Source organism: Callorhinchus milii, unplaced genomic scaffold (genome assembly GCF_018977255.1).
Source record: "Callorhinchus milii isolate IMCB2004 unplaced genomic scaffold, IMCB_Cmil_1.0 Scaffold27, whole genome shotgun sequence".
In the NCBI taxonomy this organism is placed as follows: domain Eukaryota; kingdom Metazoa; phylum Chordata; class Chondrichthyes; order Chimaeriformes; family Callorhinchidae; genus Callorhinchus; species Callorhinchus milii.
This window is the reverse complement of record NW_024704768.1, coordinates 3,896,534-3,920,263: the sequence shown is the minus strand read 5'-3', so window position 1 is coordinate 3,920,263 and position 23,730 is coordinate 3,896,534. Positions and strand designations below refer to the sequence as shown.

Here is a 23,730-nt window from a genome sequence, read left to right as displayed (position 1 = left end):
GCCCCCGACGCAGACCGAGAGGGTGGGAGGGGGGTAGGAGGAGGAGGAGGAAATCTGCAACACAAGACTATTTAAGCGACTTTGCTCCGTCTCCCATCGGTGACACTCCTAAGGCTCAATTTTGCAATCCCCCCCCCCCCAATTAAACAAAATAATAATAATTTGATCACTCAGTCCACGACTTGTTTGTGGGGACGCTGCTGTGCTCAAATGGCTGCCGCGTTTCGCCCACAAAACACACGGTCACCACACTTTACAGTATATCCTGTGAAGCGCTTTGAGACGTCTCGAAGCTGTGATAATTATTATTATCTGTATTATTATTATTATATATATATAGATCATGGTGAAAACCCAGGTGAGACCAAAGACTGTCCCCGTTGTCTCCTGTCACCTTGGGACGTCCCCCTGGCGTGAAAGGCGTTACGCAAATATAACGTGTTGTTGTTGGCACTGTTATGTGTGAGGCAGTGGAACAGGTCAATGGTTGAGGTCAGGGTAACGCATAATGCCATCTCTGGGAGTCCAAGGTACAATCAACAGAGATAGACAACCTGCTGGAGGGCAAAGGACAGTTAGTCTGCACAGAGAGCTAACACTGACTTAAATAACGACAGGATTTCCCTACCGCACGGAAGCCGTGTTACGGGCAGAGAAACAAGACATTTACACAGCGCCTCTCACGAGGGAGGGAGGGAGGGGGTGAGGCGGAGGGGCTGTGGGATGGAATTCCAGAGGGTAGTGACTTGCTCCCCCTATCTCACCGCTGTTAACCAAGTTAATGTTTGGTAGAAAGTTCAGTGAAGGTCAGCCACAGGCCCCCAGTGGCCACCTCTCACCTTTGTCCCAGTGGAGTCTTTGCCGCGGGGTATTTAAGGCACGAACAGGGCTTTTATTAAAGCAGCGACGATGATGTTGACGAACGATTAACCTGGTTCTCGAGTTCCGCCGAGACGTCAGTCCGGCTGTCGGTCGTGCACCCAACAACTTGCCTTTACACAACGCAGTGTCTTGCGGCGCTGAACGGGGCAGGGCGGGGGGATTGGGATTGGGGGGGTGGGGTGGGGAAGAGTCCCAAAAGCTTTTGGGAGGCGTAGTGGGGCGGCCGGATGCGCAGCAAGCGATGGTGGAGCAGAGGGGGGCAAGGGAGGGACCAGCAGGAGGTTGGGGGTATGAACTTGGGGGAGCTGTGCGTTGCGATTCAACGTTGCAGTAAAACGAGAGAAAGAGGGAGAGAAAAGAGATTCTATGTTGAAGGTTTTTATTAAAATTGGGTGAGACGTACAAGCATACAGTACAAAAATCTGGTCCCTCAAAAACTACAATAAAAATACAGGTTATTGCAGCCCATAAACTGCAGAGGTTTTTTTTTCCCTTAAAAACCGCCTAAATTACAGTTTTCGTTAACTGGAAACTCGCATTCTAGTTACACTTGGGGGGGGGGGGGCGGGGCGGGGAGGGAGGGGTTGGGGTTGGGGTGGGGGAGGGAGTCTAAAAAGGAGGCTGAAATCAAATGACCTTCATATAATTGCTCCTCCCGGATTGGGGAGGAGGTGGTGCGGGGGGTCAGAGAAGAGGTGTGGGGGGGGAGGAAGAGGAGTGAGAGAGAGGGGAGGAGAGAGAGAGGGGCAAGGAGTGGGGGGGGGGGGGGGAAGTAAAAGAGGACAACAGAAGAGGGACTTTAACAAGACCCTCCGGGAATAGACCTGGTTTTGCCTTGACCACCAATGACAACAATTGGACCCACTTCAGGACGGGTTCCTTCAGAACCAGTTGGGTTTCCGGGTTAATAGCAGCGTTACCAAAGCTTCTCACAGGGGCAGCGGGAAAGTGCGACCTATCGACTAGTCAGGTTACCGACGAGAGCCACTGCAATCGAGTGACTTTACCGACAGACCAACCGAGGAAAAGTCGAGGTTGGGGGGTGGGAGGGAGGAGAGATACTTGAGGTCCACTTATTCCCTGCCTCTTAAAAGACTCTTTCCCTCTTTCTCCTGAGCTTCTCTCACACTCTCTCTCTCTCTCTCCCTCCCTCTGGTACAGTAGCCAAGAGACAGATGAATGGATGGGGTGGTGGGGAGTAAGTGGGAGGTGAGAGGGAGAACGCAGGCCATCAATCAGTACGTTTTCGGGCAGGTTACAGAATAGTCACAAGATCCTCCTTGGGTTTAAGACAGCAGATGAACTGAGATCAACACAGTGACCAGCGACTGAATCTGGGACCTTCCCTTGTGTTTGGGTTGGTGCTGGGTCACGTTGGGGTGGGACGGGAGAGGGGGAAGAGGAGAAAAAGGTGGGACAAGAGGGGGGGGGGGTGAAAATCCAGATCTTACTCCTTCACGTCTTTGGACTCTAACCTTGAAAGAGCATCAAACTTGGGGTCCACTGTTCCAATTCTGATCTGCTGCGTCTCAACACCCACGCTGGACACTGCCTGGGGCTAATGCATCTCTACACAAGCCCGCAGGACGTCCCATGGGCGAGTTCGAACCCCTCTCTTCCCCCCACCACCACCCGCCCACCCACTCCGGCCTCTTGTGACTTTGAATAGCTTCAGTTTTTGTTCCCCCCCTTCCCCCCAAACTTCATTGTCACCGTTTGGTGATGACGGTTTCGGTCTAATCGGAGGGAAATATTTTGGGTAATTTTCCGGCACGGGCACAAAGGGCCGAATGGCCTCCTTCTGTGCTGTAGTATGTTCCAAGGAAAGGACTTGGGACTGACTTGATGACCACAGAACGCACTTCTCTCCAAAATACTCAACACAGGAGATTAATTAACTAGCCAGTCAACGAACTAACTGTGCACACTCACACACACTCACACACACACAGTCCCTTGGCTCCCTAGCGTTTTGCACTTATTTCAGGGCAAAGCGTCTCTCTGGTGACCTCCCGTCTCCGGGTCCAGTCGGAAATTAAACCTTTTCTCTGGATCCCGAAACCTTTTCACGGCCTTCACAACCGGAGCAGAGGGAACGCCTAAGGTAGGTTTTGGCTCGCTACGTAAACTAGCAGCCCACGCTTATCGCCATGCTCTCCACAGGTTTATGGTTAGTGTAGCCTTTCTTCGTGTGGTGGGCATCCATTTTGGTGGTGGTGGGGGAAGGGGGGAGAGAGGCTGGGGGGGGGGAAAGAGGGAATCTCACACCCACCCCATATCCATCCTTTATCCTTGAAGGGTTTCGCCCACAAACTAGTCAATTCACTTTGCAGTGTATTCTGTGAAGAGCTTTGTGACGTCTTGAAGACGTGATGAGGGGCTAGGGCAAAGGCAAGGCTTATTATTATTACTATTATTATTTACCCGCTCCCCCAGATTGGCTATTAGCGGCGCAACAGGCGAAGGGCACTCGGGAAGGTGAACCTCTGGATTACCTGGAATAAGAACACAAGTCGCTGAGAACGCACAGAACTGTGGTCATTGGCCTGAAACATTAACTCATTTTCCTCTCTCTCTCTCTCTCTCTCCATAGATGCTGCCTGACCTGACCTGCTGTGTGTTCCCAGCGACGCCTGTTTTTATTTTAATTCAGATTTCCAGCGCCTGCAGTATTTTGCCTCTGACTATCCGGTCTCTCTTTAAGACTTTTGGACCAAAGAGGTGTAATTAGGTGAAAGTGTTTTTTTTTCTTGAAGGGATCGAGGGGTGTGAGTGCACACTGACTTAACACAACGTAAGCTCCATCTATAAAATAGTGTGTGCGTGGAGGGAGGGAGGGAGGGAGGGAGGGAGGGGGGAAGAAATGAGTGGGGAGGGGAAGGAAAGGGAGTGGGGTGGTGGGGGAGGAAAAGGAGTCACAGTTAGTGGTCAAAACACTTGCCACTTCGAAACACAGAACACGACGACGAGACAGAAAGCAAGAACAAACGAAAGAAAGAACGAAAGAACGAACAAAAGAAAGAAAGAAAGAAAGAAAGAAAGAAAGAAAGAAAGAAAGAAAGAAAGAAAGAAAGAAAGAAAGAAAGAAAGAAAGAAAGAAAGAAAGAAAGAAAGAAAGAAAGAAAGAAAGAAAGAAAGAAAGAAAGAAAGAAAGAAAGAAAGAAAGAAATAGACGTAACATCGAATTCCGCCTGGGCCTATTCCTCTATTATAGATCGACTAATTCGTTAATAATAATAATAATAATAATATCACTAGAAGTAAGTCGTTTAAATACAATTGTACATCGGTTACTGACTTTTAACGGGGACTAGTGAGCCAGGTCGCTAGGCTTCCCACTTCCTGGAATAACACTAAACTAATCTCAGTGTCTAAAATCCTATGCCATATATATTTTTTTTAAGAAAGGGGAGAGAACGGGTCAGTCAGTCGTACGTGACCGACTGACTTGACTGACTTGACTGACTTGGCTGATGCTGGTAGCAAAGAACACTTTGGGAGTTCAAGGGCGTTATGGTGATTTATTCTGTGCAAGTGATGCATTTGTAGTTTTCTTTTTTTGTTTTCTTTTACAGTTTCGACACCGCAAAAAAAAAATAATAAAAAAACAGGAAACAATTTTTTTTTTTTCTTTTCTTTTCTTTCTTGGCCCTCGCGGCTTCGGCCCCCGAAACCCAATGCCCACCTGCTGCTGCAGCCCACACCCACACGGGCGGGCGGTGGTCGGGGGAGTGTGGGGGGGGGGGGGGGGAGGGGGGGAGGGCTGAGCGAGCGAGAGAGGGCGAGCGAGTGCCAGAGACGCTCTTAGGTGTTGCGTATCCCTAGCGCTTGCTCCAACTCCTGCCTCCTCTGCTGCACCTAGAAACGGGACGGGGGAAGAGAGGACGTAAAGGGTTAAACTCCGCTGGAGACAGATGCCCGCCTGCCCGCCGGGCTTTCCGCGATAAAACCGCACCCAAGCCTTGCGGCGACTGGTGAGTTGGGGGGTTGCTCTTACCTTGGAATAGAAGTATCTGCACACAGCCTCCTGGGCCCAGGGCTGGAAGTAGAACTCTGCCCTTCGCTCCTCCTCTGGGTTTCCCACCACATCCGTCATGGACTGGGGACACGGGAAGAGGGGACGCTCATTGGAACAGAAGTATTGAAAATTTCTCTCTCTCTCTCTCTGCACGGGCTCCAATATCCTACTCGTTCCCTGCGTCTAGTTTGCAACTCTCCCCCCACCGCCCCCACCAACCCGCCCCCTCCCCCACCCACCACACACATCTCCGTCAAGATATTCCGACGAAAAGCTATTGACCCTGAAACTTTAACTCGCTTTCCCTCCCCCACTCTCTTCTCTCTCTCTCTCCATAGATGCTGCCCGACCCGCTGAGTGTTCCCCCTGACGCTGGGACCGGGAGGAACTTTTTCGGAGTTAATCCTTTTTTTTTCAAATCCCGTTTTGGTGGCAGTCATCAGTTTGTGAAGAGACATCCGTGCGGAACACTGGCACAATGGCTGCCCCGGACTCAGCAGTATTCAAGGTCACGTGTTAACACCCGAGCGTTAGGGTTTGCGCTCATGCGAGACTAAACCCCCCCCAACTCCCCACCCTGGTTAGCATCCCGGAGCGCTTGACAGTGGCGGAGTCTGACCCCGAGGGAGGGAGGGAGGGAGGTGACCGTAAACACGATCAAAAAGGGAAGGTCCTTAGGCGGGATTTGAAGGTGGGGGAGGGACCGGGCAAGACGGAGGGAGGGATTGAGGGAGAGCGTTCCAGAGTTTCGGGGCGTAGCCTAGTGGCTGAAGGCACGGCCACCGATGGTGGAGTGTAGTGGTTGGGGGTGGGGGGTGCGAGGGACAATTCGGAGGCCGGAGACAAGTTCGGGGACAAGCAGGTATGGTTTGTACCTTGAGATCCCGGCACTGGGATTGCAGCCAGTCGTTGATGAAGCCTTGGGGGTCCCTAGCGAAGCTCAGCATAAACTCTCTCTGGGTCTTCAGCTGGTTGATGGTCTCGATGGTCTCATGGATCTGGGGGGAGGCAAAAGGTCACGGTTATGTGTCCAACGACCCACCAGTTGGTCGCTTGGGACAATCGCAATCGGAAACTACGCCCCCAAACTCTGGCACACTCTCCCTCAATGCCCCCGCCTCCTCCCCCATGCAAGTTGTTGTTGCTGTTGAAGCATTGACTGAAAGCTTCCATGTTGGAGCTTCCTCTCCTCATGGCAAATGGCTGAAGCCTTGTGCTGGGCTTAGGCCTCATTGACATTCAGATGTGGCTCCCACAGCTTTCTCCGCTGTTCCTTGGCTGGTGGCCAAGTGGGTCACTTTGCTCCGATTTGCTGCATGATCAATGAGATGCAATGTCATGATACCAACACCCCCCCACACACACAAACCCACACACTAACCCCCCCACCCCCCATAGCCCCGCGCGCGCGCACACACACTCCACACAGCCCCTCCCCACACACACACAGACCCCACACACGCGGAAACAAATCCTGGATTTTTACAACATAAAAGCGGAGGCTTCGAGTACAAAGAGGTTCAGCTGAGTGTCGCTCTTTGTGGAGGAGTGACCTCGGCCTAACCCCCCCTTCCCCGCCCCCAATCCCTCCCCAAAGCCTTTAAAAACAATGAATTCATAGCTGAGTTAGTTGAAGGACAGCGTTATCCCATCATCCAACAATTTCATGACAAGAGGCAAACTTTTTATTCAGTGACTAAAGACCATAATCCTCAAACGCAGACTTTTTCAGTTTCGGGGCGTAGTTTGGCTCTGCATTCCCACGTTCCCTTCGCCCCGCTCCCTCCCTTGCCTCCTTCCAGGCACGTCTCAAACCTTCGGTCACCCTCCGCCCTCCCAACCCCCCAGCTCGGGTCCAAATCCCTGACCGGCCAGTGCCTTGGGACGTCCTCCTCGCCGTGTAAATGTCACTTTGTGTTGTATTGCTCACGCCATTTCCCCCCCCGGACCAGGCTTGCTTCTGGCAGCGATTTTTCTAATCATTTCCGTCGAGGCAGAAGTGTTACCAATAACATTCAAAGTCTTATCCAAATGCCACTTCCCATTAGGGGAATGCAGGACACCTACACCCCGGCGTAGCTTTCAAGACAATTTATAGCTCCTGTTCACCTACACTTAAACTGCCAGTAACCTTGGAACGTTCTTGAGAGGAACGGCGGGGAGATAAGTAAGTGGTTGGAGGAAAACGATCTGCGAGAGAGAGGACTGGAACCTTCACACAGAACCCTGCGCTCACCTTGTTATCCAGAGCAGCGATTTCCTGCTGGCTGGCGGTAGAGAGGAGAAAGGAATTCATTTGGGTCTTTAGAGTGTCGTCCACCTCCACATCTATGTCATAGCAAGCGGTTTTCTTCTGGTCGTTAGGGTCCACGCTGAAAATCGCCAACGGAAAGTGGCGTTGACATAAAATCAGAGAGAAATGGTTAGCCAATGCCAATCTTGGGCTCTGAAAGCCTGCAGATAATTGCACTAAGACGGTAGGAGAGGTAAGGAGTTCCACCAAGGTGACTTTAGGGGGAAAAGACTTCAGGGGGAAAAGACTTTAGGGGGAAAAAATTGCGTTCAGTGATGCGAGCGGACTATAATAATCCTTGCATTTGATATAGCGCCTTAGCACGTCTTCGAGAAGTCTCAAAGCGCTTCACAGGATACACTGTAAAGTGAATTGACTGTGTATTTTCTGGTCGAAAGACTATGAGCAGCTTTTGGAGCCCCATACAGGGCAACCCTGGTGTAGCGAGATGTCGTCTGGGTCTAATCTCTCCCACAAACGCTCGCCAAAAATATACACCACCCATTTTAGATTTATTCTGGATCTTCCACGTCAGGAGGAAGTCTCTGAGATCATAATAATAATCCTTGCATTTAATATACCACCGTATCACACCGTGAGCCGCCTCAAAGAGCTTCACAGGATACACTGTAAAGTGTAGTGACTGTGGGGTTTGCGGGTGAAACTCCTACTGCTCAGGAACCGACTACCGAGACCTCCACAGTGGATGGACTCGATTCCGATATTCCCCTCGGCAGGCACGTCAGTTTGCCAGGGAGAGTCAGACTGCAGACCTGACTGGAAAATGAGTAAAGCAGACGCAGCAAGGCAGGGCAGGGCAGGGAGACAGCTCAGAATTAATTACCTCTCACAGAGAGAGAGAGAGAGAGAGAGAGAGAGAGAGAGAGAGAGCGATGAATGTGTGGGGAATAGATTGCACAGGGAGGTGGCGGAGACAGATTGTGTCAGCAAATACCAGAAGAAATGAGATAACTCTTTGGTGAAGAAACTTATTGGCGAGGGCATGAGGGAGGCTAAGGGAGGGTAAGAATGGACGAAACTCGGTAGCCAATTGCACGCAAACAGCCGTGGATGGAGTGGCCCCATTATTATTATGATTGTTATTATTTTGAAGGGGTTATTACCACCGGAAAACGATCCACTAATATCCTGACCTCACCCACACTTTCTCTTTAAAGCTAAATAATTACCGTTAGTCACCCAGCCATTAATGACCCTCTTCTTACCGCCTCGCCCTTCAGCACCCTGTACCCAGGCCCTCTTGCTTTAAGTGCCCTCACCTGATCACGTGGTTGATGATGATGGGCTCTGGAGGCATCAGCAGGGCATGGAGCCTTTGCGGTATTTCCGAGAACTTCATTCGCTGGCACTCAAAGATCTGCGGCAAAGGATCATTACGTCAGAACGCAACAACAGCAACGCGCGTTCACAGAGAACTCTTATCACTTTGTTGAGACGCCTCAAAGCGCTTCGCAGAATATACTGTAAAGTGCAGCGACTGCGTATTTTGTGGGCGAAACGCAGCAGCCAATTGCGCCCGGCAGCGTCCCCTCAAACAGTCGTGGATTGAGTGACCCAATAATTATTATTATTAGTAGTATTTTTTTGGGAGGGATTATTACTCCCAAAAAAGTGATCCGGCCATCGACTAACAACCGTAAGGTTCCTACTTACTGCTGGGTAAACAGAGGCACGCGCGTGTGTGTGGGAAGTAAGGAAACTTGCCCAATGTTTCGCCCTAACCTGACCCGCCCGGGAATCGAATCCAGGTCCTCTCGCTTGCGAGGCGAGGGCTCTAATCCCTGAGCTACAGGACTTCTTACTTATTGCCGGGCAGTAAGAGGTGCGTATGTGTGTGTGTGTGTGTGTGTGTGGAAGGAGTAAGGAAACCTGTGCTGACGATTACCTGCTGAAGGTATTTGTCACAGTTGATAAACTCGCGCTCATGCGGATCCTGCAGTTTGTGAGTTTTGATGTACTGCCACAGGGCCTGGATGATGACGGGCCTGGTCTGAGTGTGGATACCCAGCAGCCGGGCCAGTCGTGGATCCAACTTAAACTGGGGCGGCTAAAGAAGAAGAACAAGAGAGATCTCATCACTCTATACAGCCAGCAATACAATACCAACACCACCACCACCACAACTACTTGCATTTACATGGGGTAGCGTCCCGAAGCACTTGACAGTGGTGGAGTCTCACACCCAGAGCCAGGAGGAGAGAGAGGAGAGGGAGGGAGAAGAGGGAGGGAGGGGTGGTTGGGAAGATAACCAACGACGCTGTCGAAGAGAAAGGTCTTGAGATTGTGGACGGGAGTTTAAAAGGACAGGGGGGGTGGGGCGCGTGAGGCGACTGAAGGATGGAAGAGACGGGGGAAGCAAGTAGTTAACGGGAGTCAGAAAAGTCACCATTAGATGACGAGGGTTTACTGTAGGCTTGTGAACTTAGTCCAATGGTGGCGTTTTAATAGTGCTCTCATTGCCACCTAAAGGCGACAGTGAGACTCTACAGCTCAGGCTCAGCAGCTCAGGCAACATCATCATCTCGAGACACGTTGCCGCAAAAGTGGCTGTAAGCGCGACACTGTAAAGCGTAGTGACTGTGCGCGTTTTGTGGGCGAAACGCGGCAGCCAATTGCGCCCAGCGACGCTACCCCTCCCCCCACAAAGAGTCGTGGCTCGGAGTTGAGGTACAGATCAGCCGTGATCGTACAGAGTGGCGGAAGAGGCTCGAGGGGGCTGAATGACCTCCTCCTGTTCCAATGTTCATCCCTGGCTGCAGAGACCCTACCTGGTAATCCAGCATCAGCAACACTGTGCAGCGGACATTCACATCACCCGGTCTCTTCACCTGGAAACCATCGGTCTCCTGGGTTGTGGCTGTCCTGTGCCACTGAGAGAACGAGGTGTTAATTAAACAGAGGGATTTGTACGTGTGGTGTGTGTGTGTGGTGGTGTGTGCGTATGGTGTGTGCGTGTGTGTGTGTGTGTCGCTTACCTCAACCAGGTGGTTGTCAGGTCCATAGAGGTCTTTGTCCAACTCGATCACGAGCGATTTGAAGAAGGAGGAAAATTTCCGCTTCTGTTTTGTGGCATCGTACTTCGATACAGCCGACTGCAGACACACACCCAAAATTGTCATGTTGTTATTATTATTTCACTTTGAAAGTTAGTAAATTATCCTTGCATTTTGATATAGCTGCTTTCCGGGCGGGGGTGGGGGGGGAAATGTTGGGCAAGTTTCCTTGCTCCACCCACACGTTTACCTAGCAGTAAGTAGGAACCCGGTTGTTAGTCAATTGGCATCTCAAAGCTTCACGGGATATACTGTGAAGTTAATTGACTGTATATTTTGTGGGCAAAACGTGGCAGCCAATTGGGCAGTGGATTGTCCCATAAACAGTCGTGGATTGAGTGACCAAATTATTATGATTATAATTTCTGTGCCGTGGACCTAGATAACATCGGTAGATAACTGGAGGAGAAAAATAAAGCTTTTTTAAGGCAATTCTGGGCCTGCCCTTCACGGATTGCCTGCATTTGCACATACGTTTGTACAGGGGTGAACACAAGTTGTGATATCTACCCTATTATCTAAAATATATCTTATAATATCATCATTGCTTTAAGACTTATTAGACATTGCAATGGTTTCACGACTTTTTGGTCACCCTGTACAGGGGCGTGTGCGTATATATGTTGTGTGTGTGTGATTGCACAAAAACGTCCACGCGTGTAACACGGAAACCAAGTCCGAAGCTTACATCTTCCAGAAGCCTCCCTTCCACACGGAGCTCCCACGAGGCCACAGTTCCTTCCCCGTCCTCTGCGTCCGCTTTCGGGGGGTTGAACGTGTTGGAAATAAATATTCGAAGCTTTCGCTTTTGCTGGAGAAGTGCAAGGAGATAATAATAATCCTTACATCTGATACAGCGCCTTATCACGTCTTCGAGACGTCTCAAAGCGCTTCACAGGATATACGGTAACATGCAGTGATTTGTGTATTTGGTGGGTGAAAAGCTGCAGTGACTGAAACTGGCTAGTCGGGCTGAATCTCCTATTTCCGAGCAGTGCATCTATAATATTATTATGTATCGTCACTTTCAGCACCAAATAAGATAAATATCCAGATCAAGAAGGAAAACCATAGAATAGAAATTGAGCAAAAGATTGTGAAATTCCCCCTCCCCGGGTACGAATCGGTTTACAAATTGCCAGCTAATCCGAGCAGTACAGTAGGGATGTAAACCCCATTTTTTTTGGAGCCAGGAAGAGAGGAGGATTGCTTGGAAGGTTTATTGAGACTGGGCGGTAAAAGCTTAAGCTCTTGCTAGATGTACGGATGGATCAATGTGTTCTGCGTGTCTGGCGAGTGACTGAATTCACAAGGGGATTGGAGATCAAGGTCAGTGCTTCGAAGTCGGAGAGAATGTAATCACGAAGCTTTGTCACGTTGCTCCTGGAAGCAATTCCTACCTTCGACTACAAAAACCTGTGTTCGAATGCTGGAACCTGCGTGTGGTGTGTGTGGTGTGTCCCTGTCCGTCTGTGTTGGGGTAAAACACTCATTGCTACATTTGTGTTTTGTACAGAGCAGTTTTCAAGCCCAAATTGCCAGCTGTTTGTTTGGTGCCCGTAAATTCCCTTGGTCCTTAACGTGGGCAGAAGAACTGTGTTATCGTGTGATGGGCGCGACACAGCTGCAAGTTGTGGCTGTTGTTGAAAAGGGGGGTGGTGTCGCATTTGAAAGCGTCGCACTCAAAAGAGGATTGCAAAAATAATAATAATTCTTGCATTTGACACAGCTCCTTATCACGTCTTCGAGACGTCTCAAAGCGCTTCACAGAACAGACCGTCAAGCGGATTGACTATGTTTTGCGGGCGAAACGCAGCAGCCAATTGCGCACAGCAGTGTCCCCGAGGTTCTACCTTTATTGGACGCTTCAGTGCTTCCTGAATGTCCAGCCGTTTCCTCATTATAGTCTGATCCAACTTCCTCTCGAACGCTAGCAGATCCATGTAGGCCTGGGATTCCGGTACCAACTCCCGAATCTGGAAGGCATTAGGACCACCAGAAAGGGCATTAACGGACGAGGATTAGGAATCGAGTCGAGATTTCGAGACACAGAGAAAAACATCTTGAAACTGTCTAAATGGGTGAAGAGGTTAACGAAAAGTAAAAAGGGGGGGGGGGTTATGGGATAAGGCAGGGCAGTGAGATCGAAAGAAAAAGAGACAGTTTGCTCTAAGAGTCAGTGTAGACTCGACGGGCCAAATTGTCTCCTTGCGCGCTGGAAATTCCCACGATTGGATCAAGGAAATGGACTGAAGAGAGGAAAGGAAAAGAAGCGTTTTACCCTCTGAGGTAGAATTTTGTCTGCCATCTTCTTTTTCTTGGCGCTGTTCGAGTAACAGAAGAAAATAGAAAATAGGTTACCTCGGCAACTCGTGTCCTTCAAACATTGCAAAACATTCACCACAACCTCTGGGCAGAGAATGCAACCACCGTATGGAATTGCCACATGCGAAATAATACAGTGCACATCTCTCTCTCTGTCTCTCTCTCTCTCTGTCTCTCTCCCTTCACTCCTTCCGATGACTCAGTCGGTAAAGAACTTGTAAATTCAAGACATCTCCCTCCCTCCCTCGCCTCCTTCAAGGCCCGTCTCTCAAGACCCTCCTCTTCGATCGCGCCTTCGGTCACCCTGCTACTCCCATCCTCCCTTGCCCTCCACCAACCCCTCCTGATCCCAACCCCCAGCTCGGATCCAAATCCCTGACTGTCCAGCGCCTTGGGACGTCCTCCTGCCGTGAAAGGCACTGTGTAACTGTCGTGCGTCGTTGTTACGGATCCCTCTGCCATTTTGTGGCCACACTATAGGTGTAGAGACGACCTATTGGCTCGATGTTAAAGCCCTGGCTTGGGGGAATATCTGTACAGGTAAATTCAGCCGCAAATTAAAATGGCTTTGTGGCTGTCGATGGGAGCAGTACTGTGTCCAAGTGCGCTGCCACATGTGTTCTACAAGACACACAACCACTAACGACACTTCACAGGAAAATGCTATGACGGGATGTTCTGATGACTCGAGATGGTTTGACGACTTGATAAGGCGCTACACCAAACGCATCCATTATTATTACTACTACTACTATTATTCCGGCTGTGTTTAACGGGGACGGTTTATTTTTTGGGTCACAGAGACAGAACTTGCCAGATTCCCCTTTGCTTTGCTCTGACCAAAGGAGGGACGCCAAAGCCAGATTGCAGGGTGTGAACGGCAAACAGTTTGGTTGTGGCCAAGCCGCCGCGCCTTCATTTCATCGACAAGGACGATGCCGAACACTCAGGCGCGAATGGAACCAAAGCAGATTCTCGCACTGTGTGCATTTGCTTCAGAGGGTCTGGATTTTACCGTGGTTTTTCACAGCAGCACAAAGCGGGCTGGTTTTATAATAAGCAAAGGACCTGGCCTTGTGGAATATTTCCCAGCCTTGAATGCCCTTTGTGCGAGAGGATTGCTTTTTTTTTTTGAGCGGTGGAGGTGGGTGGGTGGGTGGGTGGGTGGGTGGTGGGCAGAGAGAGAGAGAAGGAAACATTTTTTTTTTTTTAAATTCTTCCAGGACTTTCTATCGAAGAGAATTTAGATCGATTTCTGCTGTTGTAATTGCGCAGATCGACCACCCTTGTAGGTGACAGATGCTGTGCAATTTCAGCAGCAGCTGAAAAGCGTTTCAAGCAAGTAACCTTCACTTCCCTTCCCCGAGACATCTTTCTGCACAGAAATTTTCGAACAAACCTATCACAAACCACCGTTTATGTGGCGCCTATAGAATTGTACAGCACAGAAGGAGGCCATTCGGCTCTTGAAGGAGCTACCCAACTAATCCCACTCACTCCCACCACCCGCGCTCCGCGCTCTCTCCCCATAGCCTTGCAAATTTGTCCTCCCCCGAATATCTATCCACATCTCTCTTGAAAGCTGTTATCGAATCTGCTTCCGCCACCCTGTCAGGTGAAACAATTCTCCTCCCCTCCCCTCTGGTTCTTCTGACAAAAACGTGGGAGGTTTGTGGTCATTTGTACTATTCTTTCTTTGACCCCGTTATGATTTGCCGATCAGCGATTTCGGACTTGGGGAGGCAAGAGGCCCGTCCCCGGAGCACGAACGACATCGAGCTCAGCAGACGCCTGCGGCTCCCTGCGCTGCTTAAGTGGGAATCAGATGGTTCCTCAGAAGGTTCGCGTGCTGCAAATCCGCGCGCGGTTGATTGGGAGCCAGACTGGGACCCGAGGACAGGATCGGACGTACTTGTGGTTGCGGTTCTGAGCTGCTTGCTGCTGCGCTTGTTGTATCTGCTGAGGCGCCGGCCGCTTGCGAGACTGGTCCATCATGGATTGAGGCATGCCGGGCCGTACCGCTGGGCTACCGCCGTAAGAAGGGCCCGGGGGTCCCATGGAAGCCCCCTGAGGTGGCATCCTGCTGCCTGGGGGCATCCCTGGGCGCTGTAGGTGCAAGGCGAGAAAACACAAATGAGTCACGTGACGACAACCACAAGAACACATGACACTTGTACAGCGAGTGCCCTTCACGTCGGAAAGACGTCCCAGGGGCACTGGACGATCAGGGTTTTTTGGACCCGAGCTGGAAGTTGGGGGCTTCAGGAAGGGTGGCTGAAGGCATGGTCGAAGAGGAGGGTCTTTAGACAGGCGTGAAGGAGGCAAGAGAGGAGTGAGGCGGAGAGATTGCAGGATAGATTTCCAGAGTGTGGGGACAGCGATATTGAATGCCCGACCGCCAATGGTGGGGCAGGAAGCGCGTGGCCAGTGTCCGGTCGATGTGGGGTTAGGAGGTGAGAGAGGTGGGGGGGGGGGGGGAGCAAGACCATGGAGGGCTCTGAAGGTGAGAACGAGGGGTTTTGTACTTGATTCTCTGAGGGATGGGGAGCTAGCGAAGCCGTGCAAGAACGGGGGAGAACCCGATTCACAGCGTTTCCTCAAACAGGGTTAGTAAACGTGCTGCCCCATGATGAAAATTCTCGATGAGATTTCGAAAGAGCTGATATCTATAGGGGATGCCGCTGCTGCAGGCAGATGCCGAGAGCTGAAGGAAGACAAGTGTGACTTAACCTGAGAGAACACAGTGATGATTAAAAAGCAGTTGTGGGCCGTTGGAGGCAACATCAAAAAAGGTATAAATACCACAGAAAGCAAGAAAGTGAGGACACCTTGAATATATAAGGATGGCACGCTTTGCCGTGCGTGTGGAGTGCGCGTGTTGTGAGGGGCGTGCGTGTGTGAGGGTGTGCGTGTGAGTGTGTCTGTCTGCGAGTGTATAATTGATGCCATCTAGCATTTACAAATTATTTTATATTAATAGAGCCCTCCTCAATCACGGGGGGGGGGGGGGGGGAGAAACACGTCGAAATAAGCCAATCTGCCCAGATTGGGGAGCTGCCAAGCGTAGGTCGAAAACCCTGTTCCCATTCCCCCCTCCCGACAGTAGCCCACCTGCCTCGCCGCTCACAGAACCTCAGAGAGCGCGAGAGACACAGGAGAATCAGTTACCGTCAGTCAGCCTTTCTCTCTCTCTGCTGTAGAATTTTGCTGCAAGTTATTTCTTCCCACCCCCACACCCACCCCCCACAACCCCCCCAAAAAAATGGAAAAAAAGAAGACATAAAACTCAGGAGATGGAACTATTACGGCCCGTTATTACGAAACGCTTCAAAATCTTCAACCTTAAGGCGAAACCTGCCAGTGCCAAGTGAACAATGTGGGAATGATTTAACCTTAAATTTGATTCCAACCGGCAAGGACGTGAAAAGGAGAAGTCAGCAGTTCTGGCCGGCTTCTGCTGGCTGTCAGCGTAGGAACGAACGAGTGTTTTACCTCACCTCACTACGCCGCCAGCCAACACCTCAACCGGAATCATTTCAGATCCCCGCCAGAGAAAAAGAAAAGCCCCAAATTTTTCTTTTCGTCAAAATCAAACGCAGCGTGGCAATTCGGTTGAGGGTATTAACTGGAAATCAAGCCAACTTGCTTGCTGCATGCGGTCACAGAGTAATTCACCGTGCGTTTGTTCATTCGACACGAGACATAAGATAGCTCGCCGGTCTCTCTCTTTTTTTTTTAAGTTAAGGAGCAAAAAAAAAAAAAAAATCCTCCGGGAAAAAAATGCACAGACGAGGAATAAAAAAATCCTGACTGACTGAGCTCGGAATCACCTCTTTAAAAGCTGTAAAGGATACTGTAAAAAGATTCGAAGGCAACTTACACGCAACCTTCAATCGTGTGTTTAAAGGAAAAGAGCTTTTCTTTTCTTAAGGTCGAGCCCGGCTAAATAAAAGAAAGCTTTTTTTTGGGAGGCGCAAAATATATGCTACGTATATTTTTTTAAGAAAAACACAACATTCTCACTTAAAAAATAAAATCGCACACTTACAAAACCATGAGCGAGAAATTCAAACAGTTTGCTTCTGGTTGTTGACCGCATGCCACGCTTCCCTTTGAGGGAGCTTTTGTTTGTCTGCTCTGCTCCACTTACTGCGTTCGCCTTCAACCAGTGAAGCTTCCACTCCTGTACATCGTACATTTTATTGTGGATAAACACAATCACCTCAACCCTCAATAGCCAAGCCACAAGAGCAGGGAAGGACGAGCGAGAGAGCAAGAGAGAGCGAGAGAGAGAGAGAGAGAGAGAGAAACGTTTCAGCCCGTGGTGCTGTACAATGTGCTTTGTAGCATCACAAAGGAGCGAGTCAGTGGAAGACCTTGTAGTAAGTGGTGTTTCACGTCATCTCTTACATGTCTTTCATCTCCGTGCTTCTCTACTCGCAGGGTCTCAGCTAATTAACATTTTTTTTATTTAAAAAAAAAAGCCTTCCACTTAAAAAGCGCGTGTGTGTGTGTGTGTGTGTGTGTGTGTGGAAAAAAAAAAGCCAAAGCGAAAGCGTTAGCAACGACTGTAGTGAAGGGCATTCAGGAAAGTCCTTGACTTTTGGCACAATAGTTTAATTTGTCACCGTCAAAAGCTAACAGCTTTCATTTACAATCACTGGCACCAGCAAATAATAACTCAAACCTACTCAATCCCTGCACCCACCCACCCACCCTCCTCTTCTCCCCACATTATTCTTTTCCGAGGTTGCAGATGGGACTTATTGCAGGCAGCCCGACGCTTGGGTCTGTAAGAGGCAACGAGCGTTTGCTGCCAATAAAACTCTTTATTGTGCGGATGGCGAGGATTGCAATTTTCCTGAGATGGGGGGAGACGAGGAATGCAATAATCACGGTTTGCAAGGCAGGGAGGGAAGGTGGTGAAATTTTACCACAGCCCCGAAGAAAAGTTGAATTCGGACGGTTCGCACGGAGAGAAGACAAAACAGCTGCAACCACAGCCATTAATTAGCCACACGCCATAAAGTGCCTCAACATACCGTGCTGGTGGGGGGGGGAAGGGGCTCGAGAGAAATTCTCTACAATTAAAGGGGGGGGAAAACCCATTGATTTGAGGTGACCCGCACGCGAAATCAGACCTCGAATGCACAATTAGGTGTTGGAGAAACTACAGCAAATGTTCAGCCTGAGATTGCACTGAAAGAAAATGACATTCTTCGAATCTATCAAAGGGTTTTGTTTCACAGAATCTCAGCAGAATCATAGCATATTACAGCACAGAAGGAGGCCATTTGGCCCATCGTGCCCGCGTCGGCTCTTTGGAAGAGCCACCCAACCAGACCCACTCCCCCGATTCAGGCCGTTTCAGATAACTCAGAGGTCACATTGAAATTTTGGAAGGCGTGAGCAAGCTCGACACGGTAAAGGGAGCAATTTTTAATTTTGGTTCAGGCTATAATGTTTGTGGGGACACTGCTGTGTGCAATTGGCCGTCGCGTTTTGCCCACAAGATATACAGTCAATTCACTTTACAGTCTATTCTGTGAAGCGCTTTGAGACGTCTCGAAGACGCGATAAGGCGCCGCATCAAATGCGTGGATTGTTATTGTTAATATATTATTATAGAGGGCGGTTGGGGTAGAAGTTTCAGCTAAATCTTTTTTGCTGTTCACTTCTTTTTTTTGGAGCCTTCATCTTGTTGAGAACGTACGTACTCAGCTCGTAAAATTGCATTGTTTCTTTGGCCGCGTGTAACGCGGAGCTGCTAAATCAGCTTTCGTTGCTAAAATAATAAAATATAAAAATCAATATGGGGCAATATTGACTGTGGATCTGACTGGCTTGCTGAGATCCAGTGCTAGAATAAATAATAATCCGTACATTTGATACAGCGTATGATCATGTCTTTGAGACGGCTCAAAGCTCTTCACAGAATGTACTGTAGAGTGTGGGCGAAATACACGGTCGGGGATATATAAATGAAGTGATACCACTGGCTTCCCAGCTTTATTTTCACACAGTCAGCTAAAAAAGCTTTTTAGATTACTAAAGTCGATGAAAGAGAAAAGAGTGATGAGAAACACCGCGGAGCATTTATATTTATAGTGCACTTCATGTACAAGAACATCTGGCACAGCGGGATCCAAATTACAGCGTACAACTGATGGGGAAAATAGCTTTTGCTCCATTGACCTTAAATTTCTTAATGGTATCAATTGAGGAAATCAGACAGCTGATGTACAGCTTTTACCGAGAAGGGAGATTAACCAGCGAACTGGCGGCTAACCCCAAGGTAACAACATCCAGAAAATAGCCTTTTCAAGAACAGCGTGGAAAACAATCAAGCTGCCGTTTTGGCAATCAGCAAAGTCCAGCCTTTGCACTTGAGCAAAAACACGATTCCGCCAAAAAATCAATGGGAAAAGTACTTTACTGTCGTCCGTCTGGTCACTAGGATGAAGCAACAAAGCCATCCCCTGAGGGCAATCAATCCCAGGTAAGATTAAAACGGATTGAACATTGGACCAAACACCAACGCAAAGTTAATGAAACATCGCACACAGCAACCACTGAAACATGGACCCGACTCTGTACAGTTTCAGTCAATACTACAAGTCAATTTCTACAATAGGCAAATGCAATTAGTATAACACTAATTTATGCACAATTTACTGTACATCCAACATCGAATATACAGTCAATTCACTTTATGGTATATGCTGTGAAGCGCTTTGAGACGTCTCGAAGACATGAGAAGGCGCTGTATCAAATGCAAGGATTATTATATTAACATATAATTAACCTTAAAAAAAAATTGTCTTTTTCCACATACTAGAGTGGGAACTTTTGCCCTTCTTCATCACAAGACACACTGCCACTCACAACTTTGCAATATATCCCGGGAAGCGCTTTGAGACGTCTCGACAACGTGATAAGGCGCTACATCAAATGCAAGGATTATTAGAACCCAAATCTAGCGGATGCCCTAAATGCAACGAAAGCTCGATAAACACACTGGCTCACTCACGTAGGCAGAAGGTGATGAATTATGAAAAAAGAACCAAGTCAGCTACAAGCCTTTACGCTTCAGGAAAGCCTAAGGGGAGATCTCATTGAGGTTCCCAAGACATACAGGTAAACTGAAGCCGCATAATGCATTTGACACGACCCCTTGACATCAAGGGGCTCGATTCAAGCTCCGAACAATTTGCATCTGCAGAACATCACAGGGCACTTGACAAAGAGGGGGGACACTGAGCACGGAAAGCAGACTTTTACCAAGGAATATAAGAGCATACAGGACTGGAAAAGGTCAACGCGATCTGTCTATCCGTAGGCTTCTCGGCCCCATCCTGCCAATTTTTTGCATTCAAAGAAAGCAAACTCCCAAAGAATTCCAGCCCATCCCGAAACACTGGACAATACACTACCTCACAATCAATACATTTAAAAAAATATCCATGTTATCGGAAGATGTCAGACTGATCATGGCAACGGATCATTATCTGCCATGAATATAATGGCACTCACGCTAACACACACACACACACTCACACCCTAAATCCTCTGGACGTCTAAATACAGTGAAAGACTTGTACTGAATACAATCACATACAACTCCCAAATACAATTATCATCATTCTTCCACATGTTTCAGTTCCCGGAGCGCAGGGGGCTTCCCTCCAGGAATTCCATTCCAACAATCTATCTCTGGAATTTCCACGTGTCGGTGGTATGCATGGAATTCTCAGTTTGGTTCGGGGACTCTGGTCTCCCCCCCCGCCCTGCCCGCCCCACCTCACCCCCTCCCTTGCCTCTTTCAAAGCCCGTCTCTAGACCTTCCTCTTCTACCACCTTTGGTCACCCCCCCCCACTACCCTCCCTCCCTCCTTAAATGCTCATTTCTGTTTCTATGCAACGCTGCTGCCATCTGCTGTCCATCTCTGACAGCTTGGACCGAGCTCCGAGAGTCTGTACACGCAGCAAATATCCGTTGCGGCTTTGAGACTGCAAGACTGACTCGCCATAATCATAAAGAGGGCCAAAAAAAAAAGAAATATTCAACTGGGACGCTTAGTAGGATATCGGTGCAGCAGCAAAACAGCCACACAGAAGTGGTTGCCCAGTAAACACAGCTTCACAATGTGTGTGCTAAATCGGGACACGAAGAGCGGCAACACATTCGTCCCATCACTTCAAAATCCCTCGGCTGAACCATCTGCTGGCAACTCAAGGCCAGTTAGGGTTCGCGTTAGAGAACTGCACTTGTGTTTAAATACAGTAGAATGTCACCTATCCACATGCCAACCAACAATCCACATATCCACCAGCTCCCGCTCACCGACCCCCCCCCCCCCCCCACCCCACCCTCCCCATTTCCGTCTCTGTAAAGCACTCGGAGGCATTCAACTGTGTGAAAGGCGCTAATGCACGTGCAAGTTGTGATCTGGAACGCAGATCACGATGGAAGACGGGCGAATGACTGCTGATGATTGGAACGCTCTCCCATGTCAGAGCCTCACACAGCATCAGCAGCCAAACGAGCCAAATGCAACAACAACAACTTGCACTTATATAGCGCCCCCCCCACCACGCAGGGTAGAGCCTCAGAGCGCTTAAATGCAGAGCGAAGCTTCCCTCTGCCCTGTCCAACTTCACCCCATTGTGCCACTCTCCATTTCTCACACTACCCTCCCTCCCCTCCTCCTCAGGCTCTCTCTGCAACACTGCAAATTACAGCCAGCTCTGCAATAATAATAATAAAAATAATCCTTGCATTTGATATAGCGCCTTATCACGTTCTTCGAGAGACCGTATCTAACAGTAAGTGGGTTGAGACTATAAATATATCTCCCCCCACCACGCCACCTCTCTCACTCCCCCCCGTATAGCCCTTCAGGCCAGAAAGGTAGGCATTTAATACATTACTCCAAGGCAACAACAACAAATTACATTTGTAAATAGCAATTGGACTGAAATGACCAATTTATTATGATTTTCTTTTACTTGAGGGTTTATCATCAGGCGGGTGGGAGTAAGGAAACTTGCTCAAGGTGTCGCCCTGACCTACCGGGAATCGAACCCAGGTCTCTCGCTCGCGAGGCGAGTGCTCTAACCACTGAGCTACAGGACAGGATCAACCCGGGTTTTGGAGGTGAAATCAAAACATGTTGGGTTAAGTCACCTACCACCCCTCCCATGTCTCTTGGTTTCAAAGAAATCAACCACAGAAGCCATTTTGCTACCACACCCTGTCCGAGGCTAGCTCCCCCAGTGGAGCTCTCTCCTCTCATCCTTAATAGAACTGTTTTTTTTCTCTCTCTCCCTCCCTCCCCCTTCCTTACCTTTTCTATACCCTGTATATATTTTGCATAACATACTCTTCAAAAATCATCGTAATGCCTTCAAAAAAAAACGCAAACCCGTCCACAAACTTCCAAAAGCGACTTGTTCTTGGCCAAAAATCAGATCAAGTTTGAAAAATCCACCAGTTCCAATTGACAGAACTCGGAACTTATCAAACCGCCTTGACAGCCAGACAGTCGTAAAACATAAAATAAATTAAAAACTCTAACTTTCCCAAGCCTGAGGTGATTAGATGTTTGTCAGGTCAGGGTATTAAAGGGATATGGGGCAAAGGTGGGGTAATTGGAGTGGAGGCACAGATCAGCCATGATCTAACAGCATGGCGGAACAGGCTTGAGGGGCTTGAATGGCCTCCGCCTGTTCCTATATGTATATGCATATATATATATATATGGATACAACCGATATATAAAGCAAAACTGGAACTTGGACAGACCACGATGCAGTTAAACACCGACTGCCAAAACAGCAGACGTCCAGATTCTCAACAAACAAAAACTAGTTGTGAAGAGTAACGCTCTAAATGAGCGTCAGCCATTCGTACGGCTTGCCACATCCAGTGCGAGGACAAAATCCCTCCCTCCCCTCTCCCCCGCGTAAACCAGGCCAAGGATACCCAGCAGGCACACGGGGCGAGGATAGATTTACGAGGGTGTTTTTTTTTTTGACGCCGCCGTCCACGGAGGGAAAAAACCACCGAGTGCATTTGAAAGCTGCAACCAAACGACACAGCCGCGCACTCGGGCTTCCTTTACGCCTCGAAGGATAAATACGTCGCGAGCGCTACAAATAATGAAGTCAGACGGGACGATAGATAAACGAACAGGACAAGATAAATCAGTGACCGTACAGTGGGAAGTGAACACAGAAAAATGTCACCGACATACGGGTTGGGAACCGCGACAAAAGTTACTTCTCTCTCTGTCACTTTTCCTTCTGACCTCAATAACACGTAGATATATATGACACACACATATATATTCCCCCCCCCCCATGATTTATTCTCCCAGCATTTTCGGCTCTTATTTCAGATTTTCCAGCGTTCCACCCCCTCCGCTGATATCTTTCTTTGTACGAAATATAACACATATATATATCAGTTGCACTCCCCCCCCCCCCCCCCGCCACATGTCCATATGACGCCTGACACCCGGGGGAGAGAGAGAGAGCGAGAGAGAGAGGGGGGGGGGGGTCGCTACCCCAGGGAGATATTTGGCCTGTTGTGAGGGGGGTGGGGGGGGGAGGGGTGACGGGGAGGGGGGGGGGGGGTGGAAGGAGGGAATGGGGTGGGAGGAATGGGGTAGATGGGGGGAATGGGGTGGAAGGGAAGGGGGGGAAAGTTTTGAATTACTTTTTCTCTCTCCCTCTCCCTCCCCCCCCTCTCTCTCTCTCTCTCACTCACTCACTCCATCCCTCCCTCTCCCTCCCCCCCCCCAACTATTCCCATCTTCCCGCCCCCGCGCTTCTCTCTCTCTCCCCCCCCCCACCGCCCAGGCCCAGGCCTCCCCCACACCAGCCTCTCCCCTCCTCCTCCTCTTCCCTCCCAGACCCCCGGTCTCTCTCTCTCTCTCTCTCCCCCGATCACACGCTCCCTCTCTCTCTCTCCCTCCCTCTCCCCCCCCCCCCCGCCCCCCACACTTACCGGGTAGCCCTGGCCGGGGGGCGCGGGCCGGTACAGCCCCTGCTGCTGACTGGGGGCCACCCTGACGGGGGGCGGCGCCCCGGGCCCCGCGCTCATTGTTTGAAAACCTCGAGCCGCCATCTTCAGC

The 23,730-nt window shown here is 49.5% G+C and overlaps 1 protein-coding gene across 1 annotated transcript; it reads right to left on the bottom strand.

The window, feature by feature from the left end:
- Positions 1–4,634: 4,634 nt before the first annotated feature.
- On the bottom strand, positions 4,635–23,730 carry smarcd1 (SWI/SNF related, matrix associated, actin dependent regulator of chromatin, subfamily d, member 1). The gene is made up of 13 exons (XM_007912461.2): positions 23,604–23,730; positions 14,505–14,698; positions 12,549–12,591; positions 12,121–12,243; positions 10,956–11,078; positions 10,190–10,306; positions 9,983–10,084; positions 9,100–9,261; positions 8,474–8,571; positions 7,137–7,272; positions 5,776–5,898; positions 4,880–4,981; positions 4,635–4,740 (listed from the first exon to the last, which is right to left on the bottom strand). Exons 1-13 carry the CDS (start codon positions 23,721–23,723, stop codon positions 4,687–4,689), a joined length of 1,497 nt encoding a protein of 498 aa, XP_007910652.1. The 5' UTR covers positions 23,724–23,730; the 3' UTR covers positions 4,635–4,686.